Source organism: Paroedura picta, chromosome 6 (genome assembly GCF_049243985.1).
Source record: "Paroedura picta isolate Pp20150507F chromosome 6, Ppicta_v3.0, whole genome shotgun sequence".
Taxonomy (NCBI): Eukaryota; Metazoa; Chordata; class Lepidosauria; order Squamata; family Gekkonidae; genus Paroedura; species Paroedura picta.
Genome location: NC_135374.1, coordinates 94,732,570 through 94,752,591, shown reverse-complemented (window position 1 = coordinate 94,752,591; position 20,022 = coordinate 94,732,570). Strand labels below are relative to the sequence as shown.

The window sequence follows — 20,022 nt, the reverse complement described above, 5'->3', positions numbered from 1 at the left end:
CACAGGTACGCTCCTGCTGGGAGGGAGCGGGGGGAGAGTTTGGAGCTGCCCTGCAGGCCGCAAAGCCATGTCGCTGGCGGCAGGGGGGGGCTTTCCACTGCCTTTAGCCCACTTTGCGGCCCAAAGGGAGCCGTGGCCATCCTCTCACGCCCTCCTGCCTGCTGCCCCTTTCAAAGCCCATTTTTAAAATGGGCTTTGATACTAGTTAATAAATAAATAGCAAAATAATTGGTGAATTACCAAGTTATTCTAATCGACTGTTTTAAATTCTGATTTCATGCTATTGCACCCATTTGTTATATTTGCTTAGCTAACAGAAAATTATGTTATATATGTAAAATAACTCGGTACTTATTGATAGATCTTAGAACGGCAACAGCATAATAGTGCAAAAAATACATGAATGTGTGTTTGTAGGGGGGCAACATTCTTTAGACCAGAGAGTTTAAATTAACTGGCAGTTTATTTGACTCAATTTATGGAATAAACTGATGCCAATTCCTATTATTTCACAGATTTTCCCCCTACATCCAAACACTGTCTGGAAACAGATTAGGACACCAACGCTTTCCATAATTTGCATTACCAGCATCACTATCATAATTGCCCAGCCCTCATCAGTCCTATTAAATCCCAGAAAGAACAAACAATGACAAAAAAGACAGGATCTAAAACAAGAGGGAGAATGTTAATAATAAGCGGTCATGAAAATACTTTTAAAAGAGAATACAAATCCCTTAAGCTACTTACTTGATTGAACACAATAAATAAATTAAAGAAGCGACAAGAAAAATGAAAGAGGAAACAAACGCCATTGTTCACTTACATATGATGTAATAATCTTTGTTTTTCTGGAATTCCAGTCCCCAGAGGTTAGGGCTGAATTCTTGAAACTTGATAGTAAACTTAACATCTTGATCAGGCTTGGCACAGTTAAGTAGAGGTGTGTTGTCCTTTTTAACAATGCAGCTATCTGCTTGGTCTTTCTCAACCATGTAGACCTTATAATATTCATACTGGCCAACAGTTTTAGAGTCCACCTTTGGGCATATAATATCCAGTTTGTCTCCTATCTTTGGATACAGTACCAGTCCTTGTCCTGGAAGGAATCTAAAAAAAATGAGAGAACAATAGTAAGATATTTGATTTTTTAAAGTCAGAAATATGTCACTTTAAGGGGCAGGGAGGGGAGAAATGAACAAATGCAATAATCCAAACAAACTAAAAACGTAAAGGTATCCCCTGTGCAAGCACCAAGTCATGTTTGACCCTTGGGGGGCATTAAAGCCAGTCACCTCCTTCTGGCCTAATATACCAAAGGGTTCTGTTGTTATGAGAATCATCTACCAGGCTCTGAGCCTTCTGGAAGAGGGTGGTGTTAACATATATATATCCTAATAAAACAAGACTATGGAATATTTCCAAACACATCCTATATTAAAATTTTAAAAAATGGGGAAATACACTAAAATGTTATCTGAAGTAGGGAATATTACCGAAGAATAGCAGTGCCTCTGCCACCTTTTATTTTAATTTTAAAAGTATACTTGTTCATGTATGATTTAAGATTATTTGATATCTACATGCTCCCTCTAAAGATGGGTGCCAGCAGTACATTGATGACACTCAGCTCTATCTGTTAATGAGCAGCCAATTGGATACACCCCCACATTCATTAGCCAGATGTCTGGAAGCCATGACAGAGTGGCTCTAACAAAGTCACCTGAGACTTACCCCATGAAGATGGAGGTTTTGTGGCTGGAGAAGAAAGGGGTACGTGAGGAAGTGTGCTTTCCCTGGCTTGACTGAGTACAACTATCAACTTTACATTCCATCAGGAATCTGGGGGGATCCTTGGTGGAGGCACAGGTCACTAATGTAGCTTGCCAGGCTATGTTCTACCATCTGCACCAAGCAAAGCTACTAGCACCCTATTTGGCCCTGGAAGATCTAGCTACAGTGATCTCTGCAATGGTCACCTTCAGATTAGATTACTGTAACTTGCTCTATGTGAGTCTACCTTTGGCCCTGACCCAGAAATTACAGCTGGTGCAAAATGCAGCTGCTTCGGTCTTAACAGAAACACCATGGAAGTTTCATATTTGACCTGCCCTCCAACAGGTGAACTGGTTGCCAGTGGAGTTTCAAATCAGGTTCAAGATGTTGGTGTTAACCTTCAAGGCCCGCTTATCTAAAGGATGTTTAACCCAAGGAGAATGCTATGTTAAACCAGAACATATAGAACATTTCCCGAGTGTCTGGTAATACACTTGGCCTACCCATGGCCAAGTGAAAAAGGAGAACTCATGGGGATATTAGGAAAAATATGCTACATTACAGACATGAGAGAAGAATCTCCATAGCTTTGCCCAGGAAGAAAATCTAACCCAGAGAAATGAGCAACCAGCTACAGTCTGGGGACAAAGTAATATCATCATCGTCTGCTATTAGAATCAGAATCATATGTGGGGAAGCTAACAGCAATAGAGACTGGGCGGTTCAGATTGTGTTGGGCCAACTAAATAGCATTAATTCATTCATTCATTAATTTAAAAGTGTTTATCAACCGCTTTTCTGACTTGCAGAATTCAAGGCACCTTACAATACTAATCAAACATCATTAGAACACAACAAAAACAACTATTATAAAACCCATAAATGTCACAGATTAAAAAACGTCTAATAATAAAAGCGAAGGCAGTCAAACACAGTTCTAAATAAAACGGTCTTCAACTGCCTTGTGAAGCTCAACCGTGAGGGGATTGTGGATTCTATGGATTGTGGGGCTTCTGTGGAAAGAGCCCTCTTGTCTACCCACCAATTGAGTGCCTTTAATTGGTGGGATGGTCAAGAGGGCACCTTTCCGCAATCCTGATTCCTGGGCGGGAATTTATGAGAACTTCCATCACATCCCAGTTTTCCCCACGATATTCCCGACATTAGAGAAACAAACTGCAGATTCTCTAGTCGCTGTATCACATCCATCCCCTACTTTTTAATTTCAAAAACAGTCCCCATTTGTTCAGCAAATCACTGCAAATTAAAGCTTCTATTAAGGCTGCTTAAGCATATACTCATTTTGTTACTGTCTGATATCAAAGAGACCCATCAAATATTTCTGATTACTTACAGTTGGCCACTCATCAGTCAAGCGCCTGACCTTATTTTAATGCCAAGCCTTTAACAAAATAGATGTTTTAAAATGACAATAACAGCTTGTAATATTGATTCAACTGCAGAATGAAGACCGACACACCTGCTACGAACAAAGGCTGCTGTAGTTTCAACTAATCACACACACATCCCGGCCCCCAAGATGCATGTGTTCCAATTAATGGTTGGAAGCCAGTCTTTAGACCTATTAATACAATACCCCCAACGAATACCTGTAGCCGAAAACCTCCCTTTCCTCATTCTAAATCTTTCTCAGCAGCCATGCAGCTTCAAAGATCTTCTTTAGCAGAAAAAGTCTCTGTAGACTGAAACAATGGTTTCCTAATGAACAGTCCTATCCAATAGCTAGCTTTACAATTTAACATCCTCATTCTCTCTGTCGGAGAAAGTCAGAGAAGACCAAGCTCACAGAGATTTGTGGTGCGCTGAATCAAACATAAAAGCTTTGAAAGAGAGCTCTTCATCCTCTATCTGATTAAAGATGGCCTCACCAACTATCCCAGCTGTACTGGGAGGAAGGATCTGGTGGGTGGCCTGGATAAAGTCTTAAAGATCAACCTGCGATAGGTCTCAACGTGTCTAAAAATGTTTATGGTACCTCAAATCTTCAAGTAATGACAGTTTGGTCCAAAGACATTCTGAACATGAGATGTGTCGTAATAAGATTGACTGAAAGGTTGCATTTAGGTATCACAAACAAACAAGGCCTATTATCTTCCAGGGGGTACAGCACCCCTCCAAATATGCCATAGGCCTCCATGCAATTCTCAGCTTCAACATAAAAAAAAAACTAGCCGTTTTTGTTATGGTAGTATAAGGGAAAAGAACATTTTAATTTTTTTCCTGGATTGCTTGAAACCAGTATGGGTGGGAAAGCAGCAAGATACAGGAGCTGGGTCAGTTAAGTCTTTCCTGACTACATTGCTTTTCCTCTGCCCTTTTCATCTCTTTGTTTCTTTCTTGCTTGTTTATGTTGTGTACTTCCTCTTTAATCGGCTACCACTTTGAATGAGAAGGGAAAGACATTCAGCTTCAGTTTTGCAATCTGGTATCAGTCGTGAAGGACCTGCAGAAACGCTTCAAACCCAGGCCACAACAAGCAGCAGGAAAAAACATTTATGACTCCCTTCCCATTAAGTTGTCTGCCCTAGACTTTCCCACGTCCAAAAAAAAAAAAAAAGTTAAATAAGTTAAGGTGTTAGTTGCTGCAATGGACAATATTTTCTGGTTTGTTTTGCTTTTTACATCCATAGTCACACTGGAGAACACTGGGCATAAAAGTCAATATTTATAGTCTTTTTTATACAGGTTCTGTCCCCCATTTACACCAGAAAGTTTGCCTCGCCAATGAAGGAGGAGGAAGCAATAATCAAACTCTCGCCTCTTCGATTAGGACTAAAGGGCAGAAGGGACAAGCTTATTTCTTGGCTTCATTTATTCGTCACCTTTCAATCTGATAAGAGCCCACAGTAGCTCACATTGTTCTCCTTTCTTCCATCTTATCCTCACAACAACCTTGTGAGGTAGGGGTGCCTGGTCCAAGGTCACCCAGCAAACCTCCATGGCAGAGCAAGGATTTTCCCAAAGCCCAGCCTGATATTCTTACCCAGAAACTCCCAACCAGAGTTCCCTGGAGCTCTCAGTCTTCATAAGACCTCCCCAGTGGTTTCCCGACCTTTCCCCTATAACCTGCCTTAATGGACCCTGCCACTTCCGGCCTGATTCCAGGGCTCCATGAAGCCTGAAAAATATTTTAGGGTCAAAAGGTTGAAAAACACTGTTCTAACAACTACACCAGGCAGTTCTAATTTCTAGAGCATCTCTTAAAGAACATGAGAAATTCTTCACTGAAGGCCAAAATGGTGCAATAACCCAGCAGCTTTGAGTCTCACCACCTCTGACTACAGAAAGGCAAAGTATTTGGGGAGATCTAAATGTATTTGAGCCAAGAATGATCCTTTTTCTCAATGCTGAGGCTGCAAATGCATTGCAGAAGCATACCCATGCAGTTATTACATACATCGACTTGCATAGTTTTCAGTGATGATATCCTAGGTTGCAGGAAGTGATCTGCAGGCAAATGTAGTTTAGGAATTTCCCTTTTAGGTGATTAAATCACTGGTTAATTGCAATTGCTCCCCACCCACCCTTTTCCCAGTATGACCTTGAATCCTACATCCCCAGTCTTATGCTATACAACGTCTCTTGAGAAAAGAATGCAGGTACACTAATTAAATCAACAAAGGACTCATAATGTGATTATAAGCTAATCTTTTCTCCCTGGGTATTTGACGGTATGCCACATTGCAGATATACTGTTTCTTCTATGACTGGTAAGCATGCCTGCTTGAGGTAAGTGCAAACCGAAGATGGGAGGGCAGTAATTGGTACTAAATGAAAAGTGGGGTATTAAAAAACCCAGTCTTCTTCTTCTAAATGCAAACCGGAACATTAGCCTTGGCTGAGTTTGGATTACTGGTTTGCAGAATAAAACCAAGCCAGATTGCCAGTTCATATGTAACGACAAATTGTAGTTTGTCCCTGATTTGGGAAGAATTAAGGCAACGCACAAGTGGAGAAGAGAAGGCCTATCCTTGAGGTTCTAACAAGCTTTCCCCCAAAGCATCAAACTTTGGTTTGCACCTGAACCAAGCCAGAGAGAGTCGAACTTTTCAAAACTACGATATTTACAGGCAACAGATATACTTGGAATATTTGGCAAAATGAAATTTCAATCAAATGGGGACTTTGGGGGTAGAGGGAGGGGTGATATTGTAATCAAATATATTATTTCCTTGTTCTTTTCTATATCTATATAAAAATTAAAAAATACATTTAAAAAAAAGAAATTTTCAAAACTATACAAACTCGAAAAAACACACAGAAGTTCAGACCATGAACAGAATGACGACAGCAAGCCACCAAGTAGAAATACTAACTCAACTTAAATCCATACTACTTAGTGTACAGATCGTGGTGTGAAGAATTCGGAAGGTTTGGATGCAACATGCTGAAGCAATTAAAAACCCTGAAATCCTTCCTGTGGGAAGTTTATGGGCTGCAGACCCAAACTGAGGAATTTCTCATTGCTGTAATCCAGTCAGGTTCCCCAGCGTTGCTTTGAAAGGTGTACATAAGAAGGTAGTCCTCTTTTTTAAATTTTTACATGAGGGAAGCTTGAGCTCAAAAAGGAATGTATCTAATGTTAACATACAGGATCAGAAGTCTCCTGAATCCCACACCGGGTGCCAAAAAGGGGGGGGGGTAAATTATGTCTGAGCAGTTGGGTCTTTCTGACAGCAAAGGTATGGCATGCAAGCGTCACGTCCAAGCACAAAGACTAGGAGCCTCAAAGAGCCGCCCTCCAGCTGCTTTGCTTTATTGTTCACCCTCATGGCAGATTTTTATTTCATTTTTATTCCACGAGAAGCCACTGCAATTAAACAGGGGCACAAACAAGCAAAATGCCGGTGCCGTTAATCACAAAGCAGGCAATGGATGCAAGACGGCAGAGAGACTCAGAACATATTCCTCTCAGGACTGGCATACGGGAGCAGATGGAGATGATGAGCAAAACTGGTTGTAATCTGCCTTTGTCTGTCTTACTCACCCTTCTCGTGGCGGCTGTGACAGGAAATATGGAGCTGCATATGGTGCTAGGATCCATTCCAGCAGCCAAGAGGCACAGCCTGATGACGCTCTTTGCCGAAGACTCGCCAGCTTTTGACTCAAGGACCGTGGCAAGCAGTTCCAATATCAAATGTGTCAACCCCTTCCCACGGGCATTGTTTTACTGCTTGTTCATTTTTACTAAAAAGTGTGTTAATAGCATAACTATCCTTATCCATTGTTCTTAATATTTGTGAAACATCCTGGGGGGTGGAATATGTCTGGGGTGTCCATGTTGGAATGCAGCCAATCAGGGTGCTGGCCACACCCTGATTGGCCCTTCCCCTACAGCTCCCTCCCTCCTTCCCTGGGCACTAGCCACTTTGCTCTCAGATGCCTGAGAGAGAGACACCCTGCCAAGCCACAAAGGAACCCCTGCTTACCTGCTATGGCGCCTGCTGAGAGAGAGAGAGAGAGAGAGAGAGAGAGAGAGAGAGAGTGAGCATGTGTGTGTGTCCCAGTGGGTCCTAGCGCCCATTGCATTCCTGGTTGCAATGGGCTTGATGACAGTTTCCATCACCATCCCCACCATTGTTACGGTTGTGATTTCTTATCCAGGGGTGGCCAAACTAGGGCTCCTCAGAGGACCATGAACTATAATTCCCATGAGCCCCTGTCAGAATGGTGCTAGGGAGGGGCTCATGGGAACTGTAGTCCATTGACATTTGGAAAGCAACAGTTTGGCCACCCCTGCATACCATTTAGAAGTTTGATGCCGCAGAAGAAATGATGATAGGGTGGTATTTTAAAAGCTAGACTCATTAGTGTTTTCCTAAGACCTGCTTTTAATTTATTAAATATTTCTGCTATTGTTACTGAGCTTATAACACATCACACTGGAATCTACTTTGACAGCTCAAGGGGACAAAGTTCCTAAATGACTGAAATCAGACCCATGAAAATTTATTCTTCTGAAAATGCAGGTATCAGAACACTGCAGCAAGAATTTGCAAGGTGTTCTAAATTTAAAGCATATCAATGAGCTCCTCTCATTTGAAAACATGTAAATTAACATTGGCTTGCTAAGAATTTTCCACCCTTGACTGCTTTATCTTCAGAACTACCTACAAAGCAGGGACATCAGGTGTTCTCAGTGAAATAGTTCACTTAAGTGTCATCAATAATAAGTTCAATAAGATCTCAATACAGCCAAATATGTGCATACTTAAATCTAGAGACTGGAACCATGAACAGACAAGGCAGATCTTTCTACAAATCTGAGAACAGCCCAAAATTTCAAAAAAAATAATCTCAAATCTAAAACAGTTTGAGTGTGTGTGTGTGTGTGTGCGCGTGTGTGTCTTAAAAGCATCAAAATAACAGAAGCAGAACCTGTAGCTTTAAGAAACCAGTACCTTCTATGGCCATTGCTAGGCAACCACAATTGTGCCTAGCCTTAGTTTCTGTCAGTAAATAGGAAGGACAAGGACAGGGTTGCTTTGACCTTTGAGGGAGAACTCATTGGGGCCAGCAGAGCAACAACAACCAAGCTGGCAGTTGATTTCAAGAGTAGCCACTACGTGAAAACCTGCATGGTTATACAAAACTCCACTTTACTTCATGACACTTTGCGTGACCTTCACCCGGTCACAAACTCTCAACTGAGTCTAACTCACAGGCAGAGAATGCTATAAGCTGCTTTGGATCCCCACTGGGGTGAAAGTTAGGGTACAAATGAAGTAAATAAATAACAAATTTAGCTGAAAAGGGGAAAAGATAAAAAGGTGACTGGTTTGTGGGTGTAACTGAAAGAAGGCAGCTAGGGAAGAAAAGTAGGGAGGGGTTGCCAGGAGCAGACCACCAATGCAAAACAGCTCTATTAATTTGAACGTGTGTGATCCAGCAGGGATAGCGAACTAACGTCCACATTCTCAAAGAACTGAAGTTCTTTTTCCACACTGTAGCTTGTCTTTACGATTCTTACGACATGAATCTTACATTCTCTGCTCTCCCTTCTTCCTGGAAGGGTTGGAACAGTTCTGCCAGACCCCTGCTTGAGTTTAGCCAATGTACTTTTAAAGTCCCTTGACAGAAAGGTTAATCAAGCAGTGTGCAGTATATGTTCAAACACTTCTTCTGCATCACCAGAAGCAAAATACAAAGGGCACTATCTCCCCTCAGTAGTATGAGGGAAAGGCAGGGTGGGCCGACTGCACTAGCATGACAAAGGTGATGCAGCCCTCTCACTGCCAGAATCTTTAAATACTTGGGCCGTCAAAGCTCAAAGAATAACACCCTGTTGTTAATAGGTGAGTATCACAGTGCTTTTGACACAATCTTACCCATGACCACTATTTTGTATGGGCTGTAACATGAGGCAATAACTCAGGAAGATGCAGTGAGTCTTCTGAAATAAACATGGTACATTTTTTATTATCAAGCTACGAAGGCCTAGCAGAGCCCTTTCTGACAGATTTCTTAGCCCGCTTAACCTAAGTTAAGACCTGGTCTGGAACCAAGCCAGATTCTACTACCCTGAAACTAAAATAAAACACAAATTAGACCTCTAGATATTACATGGGCCCTAGCTAGCATCTTTTCTACAACTATAACCGAAGTGTCCCACTCCACTCCTGTCAGCATCACAAAATAACACGAAGCAGCACAAAAGCCATGGGGACTAAGTTACAGCCATTAAGCACACTCCCTTGCCTCAGAGGATCTTAAGTGAGGAAAAGTTTCAAACTTTGGACCCGAATCGTATTTATCTCAACTTTTAAAAAGTGCCATGACAGCACTCAAGAGCCACTGCCGACCCCATAAGATTAATCCTGCCATTTTAGGAGCCATTATAAAGCCTAGATTTGGGGGGAAGGGGAGAATACCAATTAACGGGTAGGATATAAACAAACCTATGCAGATCAAGATTCAAAACAGCTCTGAACATCCAAGATTCTGACTGTTTGGGATCAGGGCTTCCCTGGGATGTAACCTGAACACTGCCTGATATTCTGCTACTAGCACCAGTCCAAGCCTTCTGCCAAAAGGCTTGGCTGAATACAGGGAGGTAGAGACAACTCTAGGGAACGGAGACCCTCATTCATACACTACACCAGTCATGCTATGAAGGGAGTTTGCTTCTCTACTACATATGAATTTGGAGAAATGTACAAACGGGGGAGAGAGAAACCAATAGAAGATAATGACAAATACACTACCATGCCTACACAATGGACTTCCTTATCACAGAGCTCTAATGTCAAACTAGCTGTTCCGATTTCCCCGTTGTTGGTAGGGTTCCCTGCTGCTGGCCTTTACTACTCTTTCCTGTTTCCCATAGCAACTGCAGCTACCCCCCCCCAGCCTGTTTCCCTCTTGCTCAGGGTATTTTCACACGTGACCTTAGAAGCATTTGGCTTCCCCCCCCCCCCCGCATCTGTAAGATTCACTTTGACCTTCCAGTCTTCTTCTCCTCTCTTTCCCATGTTAGCAATGTACATGCACCAACAGGGATATGAAAGAGGAGCTCAAAAACAACATATACAAATGCCCTCAAATCACTCTTCATCATTGCCTGGGATTCTCGACTTGTACTGGCGAAGATGCTGCCAGGCCAGTAAACATAGTAGAGGAGTAAGAAAAGAGAGTTGCATTTAGCCAGGGAGGTAATGCTGGGTCTAAGCTATGCCAATTGCTTTTCCCCATGATGTGGCATTGTCTGTATCCAAGGGGCTCTCCTTTCTTGCTTGGACAGAGAAGAGGGTTACCAACTTCCTGGTGAGGTCTGGAGTAAATGACCTCCAGGCTACAGCGATCAGTTCTCCTAGAGAAAATGGCAGCTTCAGAGGGATACCACAGCATGCCACAATATACTTGGTATACAATAGAGTCCAAGAGAAATGGAAGCCCTAGAGTGGCATAATAACCTCAGCTATCTATCTGCCCTCCCAAAACTCTGCCCTCCTAAGTTCCCATCAGCTAATTTTCAGGGTGGTACCTCAGGAGGGTATATACCAGGAAGTGGCCAAACTGTAGTTCTCCATGGACTAGGGTTACCGTCAGCCCCTGTTCAACACAAATGATGATCGGGGTCATATTTTTCCAATCAAACTTTGGACCAGTAGCCAGCAGCACACATAAACGGACTCTTGGATGGCATCTGTATTTGCTAAATCAGTTTTGCCATTTCCCCCACCCCCCAAAAGAAAAAGAATTAGCAGATGCATGGCAGTATTTTTTGTTAATGAAAAATGCTGTACGGATACTGTACGGATATACTGTTTTAGAACTGCATTTTTGCTCTGCTGACATTTCTAGTTGCATCCATCTTGCAGACTGCACTGGACTGACATCACTGTCAAAAAAATGGCCAGTCTGAGCTGCAAGGAGCTCCTTTCCCGAAATGGTTTCAGCATATCGTATGACAACATTTTGTTTGACTGTCTTTCAGTTGTAAAAAGAAATAATTAAAAAGCAAGAGTCTTTTGTAATTAAGGGTGTGTTTCAAAGAGAAGTCCTTGGAAGATGCATTGCAATTAGATGCTCAGTCTAGCTGCTCCTTGATGAATGATGCATGATGAATTACTGCTCCAGACCCCAGCCTTAAAGTTCTCTCTCTTTTTGCATTGTTTTCAGAGACGGCACTGTTGGCAATACAGAATACAAGGGAACTGTTACTGAATGAGGCCTTTTATTTTCTGCAGCATCACTCTGTCATAAGTATCTGGCAGGGGAGGAACTCTAATTCAGTGTTTCCAAAAAAAAGGGGGGGGGACAAGCTTCCATGCCAAGGCTAAGAGGAACATTCACCACCATATCATTTGTTATTAAAAATCTGTGTATATTTTCATGTGCATCTGCATTTTTTAAAAAGCCACTAAATGCAGGAAAGAATAACCTAAAATAACAAACCAATGAATAATTGAGATCACAAAAGGAGAGGAAAGCAAGTACCTAATTTTGAAAGAAAAGGGAAAAAAAAACGCTCATGAAAAAGAGAACATTTTCTGGATAGCACTTTACTGCCCCCTTTTGCACTTTAACATTAGAACAGGTTTGAGCACGAAGATTCACTCTTGTGAATCCCAGCAAGGTAATGGAAGACTACAAGAGACCCACATAAGAGACTGTCAAACATAAGCCTAAAAAGGAAGACAAACCTTCACTCATTTCCAATGGCTGCGTGGCAGAGGACTAATTACAGAGCTAAACATAATGCTTTCCACCTTTGCATGTATACCACATCCAAACCTGGGGACATTTCCCCATCATATTTCTAGCAATGCTTCTTTGGCACATTTACGAAATTAAAAAATAACACTGGCATGTTGTGTAGGCTTGCTGTGGGAGAGAAATGACCTGTGATGAGTTTACAGTGGCAATCAGAGCCCGAAATACAAATGTGTGCATATTCCTAGCTAGGTCTCCCTATCGTGTACACAGATGCTTTTGGATGAAAGCAAGAGATGGGAAGCCTCAATGCCCTGCAAGCCTCAGGGGCAGAAACCAGCTCTACAGCTCTGGCTTGCAACTAAGCTAGTTAACTCTACATATGCATCCATCTTCGTTCTTTTGAAAGGCAATAAATCTGCCGTCTAGCGGCTGGTTATTTACAAAACACTGATTCATGCTGACTATGGGAGAGAAGGCACTCCCTCACTAAGTAACTTCAGACTCCCTCTGACAAAGCCCATGTGAGTATTGTGCCTTTATATTTAAACTTAATCCATTTCCCTCTGTCATCCTAAAATTACCAAACAAGTCACAATAATATTACATTTCACTGCCTACAGTGCTGCACAATTGAACCTTCGTTGTAATGAAAGCCATGTTCCCTGGATATTAAGACCAGCGCTCTGTTCTGTAGCCACACAATAGAGGAAGAGCATTATGTTATATTAAAGCTGTGGGGATGTGTCTGTGCATTCTGTTCAAAATATAAGGCAGAGAGCATTTGGGCTAGGTTCTCTAACCAGCTGCAGCGACCAATTTATTAATTTAAAAAAGAAAAACACCTCGCTCTAGCATACCACTGAAATCAGAAGTCCTCCTTTAACTGAAAGGGATGCACAGATTTCAGCATATAAAGGAGAGCAGAGAAAAGTCAACGTGAATCTAACCTTTGAAAATTCCTGAAATCTCCACTCTAAGCTAACCTAACAGAGACCAGCTGGCATCTGCCAAGGAGTAAGCTTTTTAAAAGGACACATGAAATCACAAGCCAAAAACAATAGAACAAGATTGTTCTACTGCTAGCCTCTCTACTGCACAGCCTCTCTTATTCAGAAGGGTCCCCCCCCCTTTTATCATCCAAAGTCTAAGGAGACAACCTTAAAAATTTTGAGACTCCTTCCTCCTCATTATAATCTGTTAGCACCTGTATAGTCTTGTTCTGAGTCATACAGCCAGCCGGAATGAACAAGACAGGGTGGAGGCTGCCTTGTCATTTGGGCTGGAATGCTAAAGGAGTGAGTAAAAGCGATTCGGACTCCTCTGTTCATTGTTGGGTGGCTTTTGCCTGGGCAAGGAAACCTCAGAGAAGCAGAAGCACCCCCCTCCTTCCCTTAAGTTTTATTTCAAGCAGGGATGTGCCAGAGCAATGTGAAGAGCAGAGGCACATCCGCACAACCAATTTCTCCCCACACACTGGTTTTTCCAGTTGCCCGATGCAGAACTGCTCCAACACACACACACCTCCTCCTTCCCACAGGCCTAGCAAACCTCTGAAATTAGGAGTGCTTGGTTAAGTGTGTTGCAGTGACACTTAATGAACCAACTATAAAGACTACAAAACATAACAGAAGGCACAGCAAAATGTGTGTATGAGCACAAATTCTGATGTATTCTACAAGATATGTGTAGACTTCCTCCTATCAATCTTTTATCAAAAGATGTTCATTCAAACGTCGCCCTGAATCAAGACCCCCCCCAAAAAAAAGCCCTTTAAAAATGAGTGACACAAGGAAGTTGCAGAAGAACCCAAATAAATTATTTATTCAATAGTTAGCCGAGTTGTGTTTCTGATCGGTCTATCTTAGATCTATTGGGTGGGCCGCAGCTTTGGCACTGCACCTCTAACACAAAACAGAACTGTTGCCAAAGAGGCTTTCCATTGTGAACCCTACACAGGAGCCAGATCAGTAATCAATCCAACACTACATCTAGTTGAGCATTCACACAGGGATGATCTACCACGTCACAGAGCAGACTCCACAACCACACCCATGAAGGGCTGGCCACAAGCCTTGGGCTTGCTGTTCAACCGACCATCGGCAGGCGATAACAGGTGATCCTGGATTCTTGCAGAACGTACCTCTTCAAATTGCTCATTTTAAAGTATGTGACTGCCATGTTCACCTTTTTTTTAACTGTACATGTATAACAACATATCAACCATGATGTGTTAAATGTCCACAATGCTGCTTAAATCTTAGGCAGCTGAATGCCCCCCCCCCCAAAATAAAATAAAGAGAGAGTTGGGAATACATGGCATTTTCAGCCACACCTACAAAAGCAGAGAGGCTGGGGTTAATTCCTCAAGAGGGGTATTGAGACCCAAGCCTGCTTGAAAGCATGTAAGAAAGACAGGTTCAAATGGGTAGCCGTGTTGGTCTGAAGTAGCACAATAAAATCAGAGTCCAGTAGCAGCTTTAAGACAAACAAAGATTTATTCAGGGCGTGAGCTTTCGAATGCAAGCACTCTTCCTCAGACTATGATCTTCTTGCATGACAGTGAATATATAGCAAAAATCAGTTCTGTTAAATCTTTGTTGGTCTTGAAGGTGCCACTGGACTCTGATTTTATTGTAAGAAAGACAGAGAGAGACAGACAGACATCTGGCTGCTGATATTCAGAAGACATTTCCCTTGTTCTAGCCAAAGTTGCTCTCTATTATTTCACATGGCCCCTGGCGTTGAAGACAAAATGGCTTCATGTTTTGGGCTCCCGCTTGGTTCTTATATTCAAAAATAGATTTTATGAAGATGAAAAATAGTAATGCATATTTCCCCCCCCCCCCTTTCCTGAAAGCTTCTTTGGCTGCACTTCAGAAAAAGGCCCAAAGATGTACTGAAGCTTTCATTTGCACGTTGTAGAGAGCCCTTCTGATTAGAATAGAGCAACAAGGGTTAACATCTAGATCTCCTCTATTATTTTAATGATGACAAAAGTTAACTTAGTTAGGATTTAGTTGGCAATCCTTTAAAAGGGATCAGTGGAGTTACTCTGATTTTGCAGATTCTGGCACACAGAAACCTCAAATAGCACATATGTCCTTTTAAAACCTTTCTTTAAACGTAGTTTAGTGGTCTTGCCTGCCAACCCGATTTTCCCCGCTCGGTTCACCAATAAAATCTAGAATTACCTCGAGGAGGGAGGGGGAGGAAAACCCCCCAAAGGTTAAGCACTGCAGAATGATTAAACTAGACTGCTCCTGAACGAAAACTGAAATTAATTAAATGTGAAGAAAACAACTGGAGTGTGGACAGCCAACGCAATGGAACCAGGGAGCCCCCAAAAGGAAGTCAAGATGTTCTGAACTTCAAAAAGCACTTCTACTCAATCAGGCATAAGACTCAACTGCTGCTTGGGCACTAGTTAAGCAGATGGCAAGCATTAGCGGATGCAGGCCGGGAGTGACGATGTCACACTGGAGACTTTAGCACTGACAGGAATGTACAGATTCATCTACGGAACTCAGGTTCTCTAAACTGGCAACATCCCAAACTCGCCAAAACATCAGCGGCCTGATCAACTTCCATGAAAGATTTGACATTGAAAAGCGCTGCCCTGATATGCTACCTAGGGCTTGGGGAGGGACTCTTTCCACCCTGGTGCTAACAGACACAGAACAAGGGCCTGGAACAGGCTTTCTCAACCGGAGGGAGGGGGGGGTCATGAAACCTTGGGATTTCGCGCTTGCCCAGAAAATGTTTCGCTGATTGGGCGGGAGTGAATTAATTTTTAGTACATTTTTAATTTAAAAAAAATAATGATCAGGCTATATGACCATCTATGGTTATGTTGACACACACCCCCCATGTCAATAATGGGCCTGGAGACGAAAATTGAGGAAAGGGAAGGAGCCCTGGTCATAAAAACGACTTCCGGGAGTGTGGCAGGAAGGTGTGGCCTGCTGACGTCACTTCCGGAGTTTCTGGAAGCCTGAAGATTGTTTCAGGGGTTTCTCAATGGTAAAAAGGGTGAGAACAGCTAGCCTAGAAACTGTGGGGGGGGCAGGGGGGTTCCAACTATTTTTGAAACTACTGCACACCATAACCTGAGAACATGAGGTCTATGGCACAAGCAAGAGGCCCAGAATACTGCCTCATCAAATCAAGAGGAATCTGTACTTGCTAAGCCAGCAAAAAAGAGCCACCCCCTGAGAACATGACACTGCAGAAATTCCATTTCATGGTGGCAGTTTATTTTTCAAAAATGGCTAACCGAATATCCACAAGCTTGCTTGCCACACAAGCCACTCCTCCCCTTCTGGGCAAAGGTCCCTTCCATATGCGGCCAACCCAAATATCAAAAGCAGCAGAGAACAGTGGGGAGGAGGTGAATGTTTATTTCAAGCTGGGATTCTCAGAAGACAGAAACAGTGAAAAATCCATGAGAACCCCTTTGCTCCCTGCAACTCTGCACAAGGGAGAGAATAGAAAAGCAAAAGAGAGAGGGATTCTCCTTGCCAGACAAAAAGTGGGGAAATTCCTACCCTGAGAGAAATTTTGAAGCTGGGCGGGGAGAGTCCCCCCCCTACTTTTTAAAGAAGAAAACAGATTTGTTTTGAGGGGGGGATCAAAACGTATCCAGCAATTACTGCCTTTCCAAATTTGCTACAACAATGTAAAACCTGTAGTTTGGTTGGCACAAAAAAATTGTTCTGGTCAGTGTATTCATGAAGTTTGAAAACCCAACTGCAAATATAGTTAATGCTGCAGCCCACGTTACCTCAGCACACATATCTTAGGCCTGGACCTTAGAAGGATAAGAAAGTTCCTTTATCTACTATCACTTAACTGGGCGCATTCCTCCAAGGTTCCCCTGCATCACCTCCCTATTTCCTTTACCCCACTGTTTCCTTTTCTGCAAAAAGTTAAGCTTCATTGTCTTTCCCATGAAGCTTTCCCCACACAGCACATCCCAAAGAGATGGGGGTAAAAGTGTTACCATGAATCAAAATAGAATTTAAAAGTTACTCTGCCTACCACAGTTCAAGATGGGTAGCCCTGTCAAGTTAGTTTGTAGCAGCAGAAAAGTGCAAGAGTCCACAAAGTGCAAAAGTGCACTTTGAAGACTAACAACTTTTGAGTTAGATCTCTTAGGGTTCCCCTGACCAAACAGGATGGCATGTGGGCATGGTTTTCTAATTCTAAAAGAAATGCACTGAATTGATTCCCTTGCATTCCGTCCTTCTGCTTAAGAATCTTTTTCCTGGCGCTGGAGGAGAAATGTTGCCCCCTTCCTCCTCACTGCAACATTGAGGGATCCACACAAATCCCCCAACCCCTTTATCAAAACATGTGTAGTTTCAAAAATTCTGTGTAAATAAATACCTGAATAAAAACAAATTTAGGGATACCTCTTATAAGACTGAGCCTACGGGGAGGGCGGTATATAAGTATGATAAATAAATAAAAATAAATAAAGACATTAAGGTTCTTTAGAGCAGGGGTAGTCAACCTGTGGTCCTCCAGATGTTCATGGACTACAATTCCCATGAATTCTCAAAGAGAAATCGTTGAGAAGAAACCACAGAAGGCAACCTCAGTCTGTAGAATTAATCTGCCCAGTAGTTTATAATCAATGGTCTTAGACCAAAACAACTCTACATAGGATCCTATTATAGGTCTGCTATGTTATAATGCTAAGGACCCTTATATGGTCAAAGAAGACCTGTAAGGTACACTACTCTCCCACATTGAACACTTGTAACCGCTCCTATTAGTCACAACTCAACAACTGCCAAACATTTTGCCATGAACAAGTTTACAATCACCATTGCATCACACAAGTCTCCCTAGTAACCTGAGTAAATTTGTTACACTGTATTCCACATATTTTAAGGAAGGCCGAGCATCAAAGAATTGAGGCTTTTGAACTCTGGTGCTGGAGAAGACTCTTGCGAGTCCCTTGGACTGCAAGGCGAACAAACCGGTCAGTCCTAGAGAACATCAGCCCCGACTGCTCCTTAGAAGGCCAGATCCTGAAGATGAAACTCAAATACTTTGGCCACCTCATGAGACTTCCTGGAGAATAGCCTAATGCTGGGAGCGATCGAGGGCAAAAGAAGAAGAGGACGACAGAAAATGAGGTGGCTGGATGAAGTCCCTGAATCAACTTAAGGGAACAGGGCATGATAAATGTGGATGGAGTCCCTGAAGCAAACTTAAATGGACTCCAGGGAATGGTAGAGGACAGGAAGGCATGGAGGATCATTGTCCATGGGGTCACGATGGGTCGAACGCAACTTCGCATCTAACAACAACATTCCACATATTTGCATGACGAATGAAAAATGACTGGGATTCGACAGAAAACCGAATAAGCCAATTCCTTAGAAATGGTAAACTGTAGGATCTGATCGAACTCTTTTTGAGGGGTGAAAAATATTCTTGATGTATTTCCAATTATTTTAATGAACGTTGACTTGAAGGTCTAATAAACACATATTTCAGAAAATGATGGCACGATGGGTTAATGACAGGCTCATTCTTTCTAGGGTGGCTAAACTCAAGGTCTTTTATGTTAAATTTTGACAAAAGGACTTGGTCCTGAGTGGCCACTCTCAAAGGCCAGAAGACAACAAGGTGGGAACCTGAGAGCAAAGTGTTTTTATGACCTCAGATATATAAGCATTTTGAACCAAAGGATCTTTCCTTTTCTTTATCACTGTGTTCCAAATCACGTAGAGTCTCAGAGAGCGCCAGTCAATAAGCAACTGGAGATAAAGGAAAATGAGGATCCAGAAGATATGTGCCTTAATTGTGACCTTCAATGAGGACCAGATCAGTACTGCCCACTTCTCACACAGACCCACATCCGCTTGAAGGGACTTCTGTGGGAAGTCCCTCATCATAAACATGAACTCTGCTTTCTCTGGGTTCCTAACTGCACAGATGTACTCCTATACCCACAGACAGGATCTTTACATACTGTTAAGGGAATGCGTGCACATCAGAGCTTGTGAGGTTATTTGACCCACCAATGCCCATTTAAGCTCATAAATAAGTTGCATGGAATGGGCTGTTCACATAGCTATAGCGGGCTGTGGGGGAGGGGTCAAGATTTTCCCATTAACCTTACAAAATGATTTTGCCTGCAAATGGCAACCCAGCTGACACACATGAAATGCCTATAAGCTGTCAAGATTGAGTTGAAGCTAGGCTACCACTGACGTCAGCTGAATGATCAAAAACATTTCACAGGATTTGATGGGACAAGGATACAGTGTGGAATAAGAACATGTTCCCACTTTCACAATGATCTGGCCTGACCCCAGAATCTATTGTCCGTCTTGCACACACTTAGTTGTGGAAATCTCCCAACTTACACTTTGGAAAAAAGGAAATTGTCAAATGAACAAAACACGCATTTTAGCTGCTGTTTTTTTTATATATTACTTGATACATTGTTCTAAGTTCTGCCAACTTTTTTTCATGTGCTGTGAAATAGATTTGCAGCAGAGGACAAAATTCCCCAAGCTGCAAACTTCAGTGTATTACAAGTCCTCATTTGAATGAATGTGCAAAGGTACGTGCCGTGTTCAAGATTTGAATCCTCTATTGGTTTTGAAGAGGGAACAATGTAAAGAGAGGCATGCTTGACAATCTGCTACACAAGAAACGCTACATAAATAATTGCCTCTTCTTTCCCCATGCTGTACCCAAAGTACACAGCTTTATCTGCACCGGTTTCTGAAATGCGACATGACAGGTAGGTTCGAAAGCTAAATGTAGGATAATGGTTAGCAAACAAAATGACATTGCTTTTTTTTTTTGCATTATTTCTTTAATCACTTTAACCCTTGTTCCAACAGAAAGCATAAGGCCAGAGTAATTCAGCTGCTTCTTTTGTCATTTGCCTTCCATAAATATGCACCAGTCTCCCCTCTGAAAAGCTGAAGGAGGCGGCAAGCTTGCTGGACATTTATCATGCCCTGTTCCCTGTGAACAAGCAAATACTTTAGTTGAATAGCCCATTAGCAATCATTGTCAAATGCAGAATGCAAGGTGCCT

General features: G+C 42.4%; 1 protein-coding gene across 2 annotated transcripts in view; it reads right to left on the bottom strand.

Moving 5' to 3' along the window:
* Positions 1-20,022, bottom strand: part of EFNB2 (ephrin B2) — a 60,055-nt gene that overhangs the window by 32,596 nt on the left and 7,437 nt on the right. For both annotated transcript variants that reach the window (XM_077343770.1, XM_077343771.1), the window contains exon 2: positions 827-1,110. In XM_077343770.1, the coding sequence (XP_077199885.1) occupies positions 827-1,110 (284 nt within the window). The remainder of the gene's footprint in view (positions 1-826; positions 1,111-20,022) is intronic.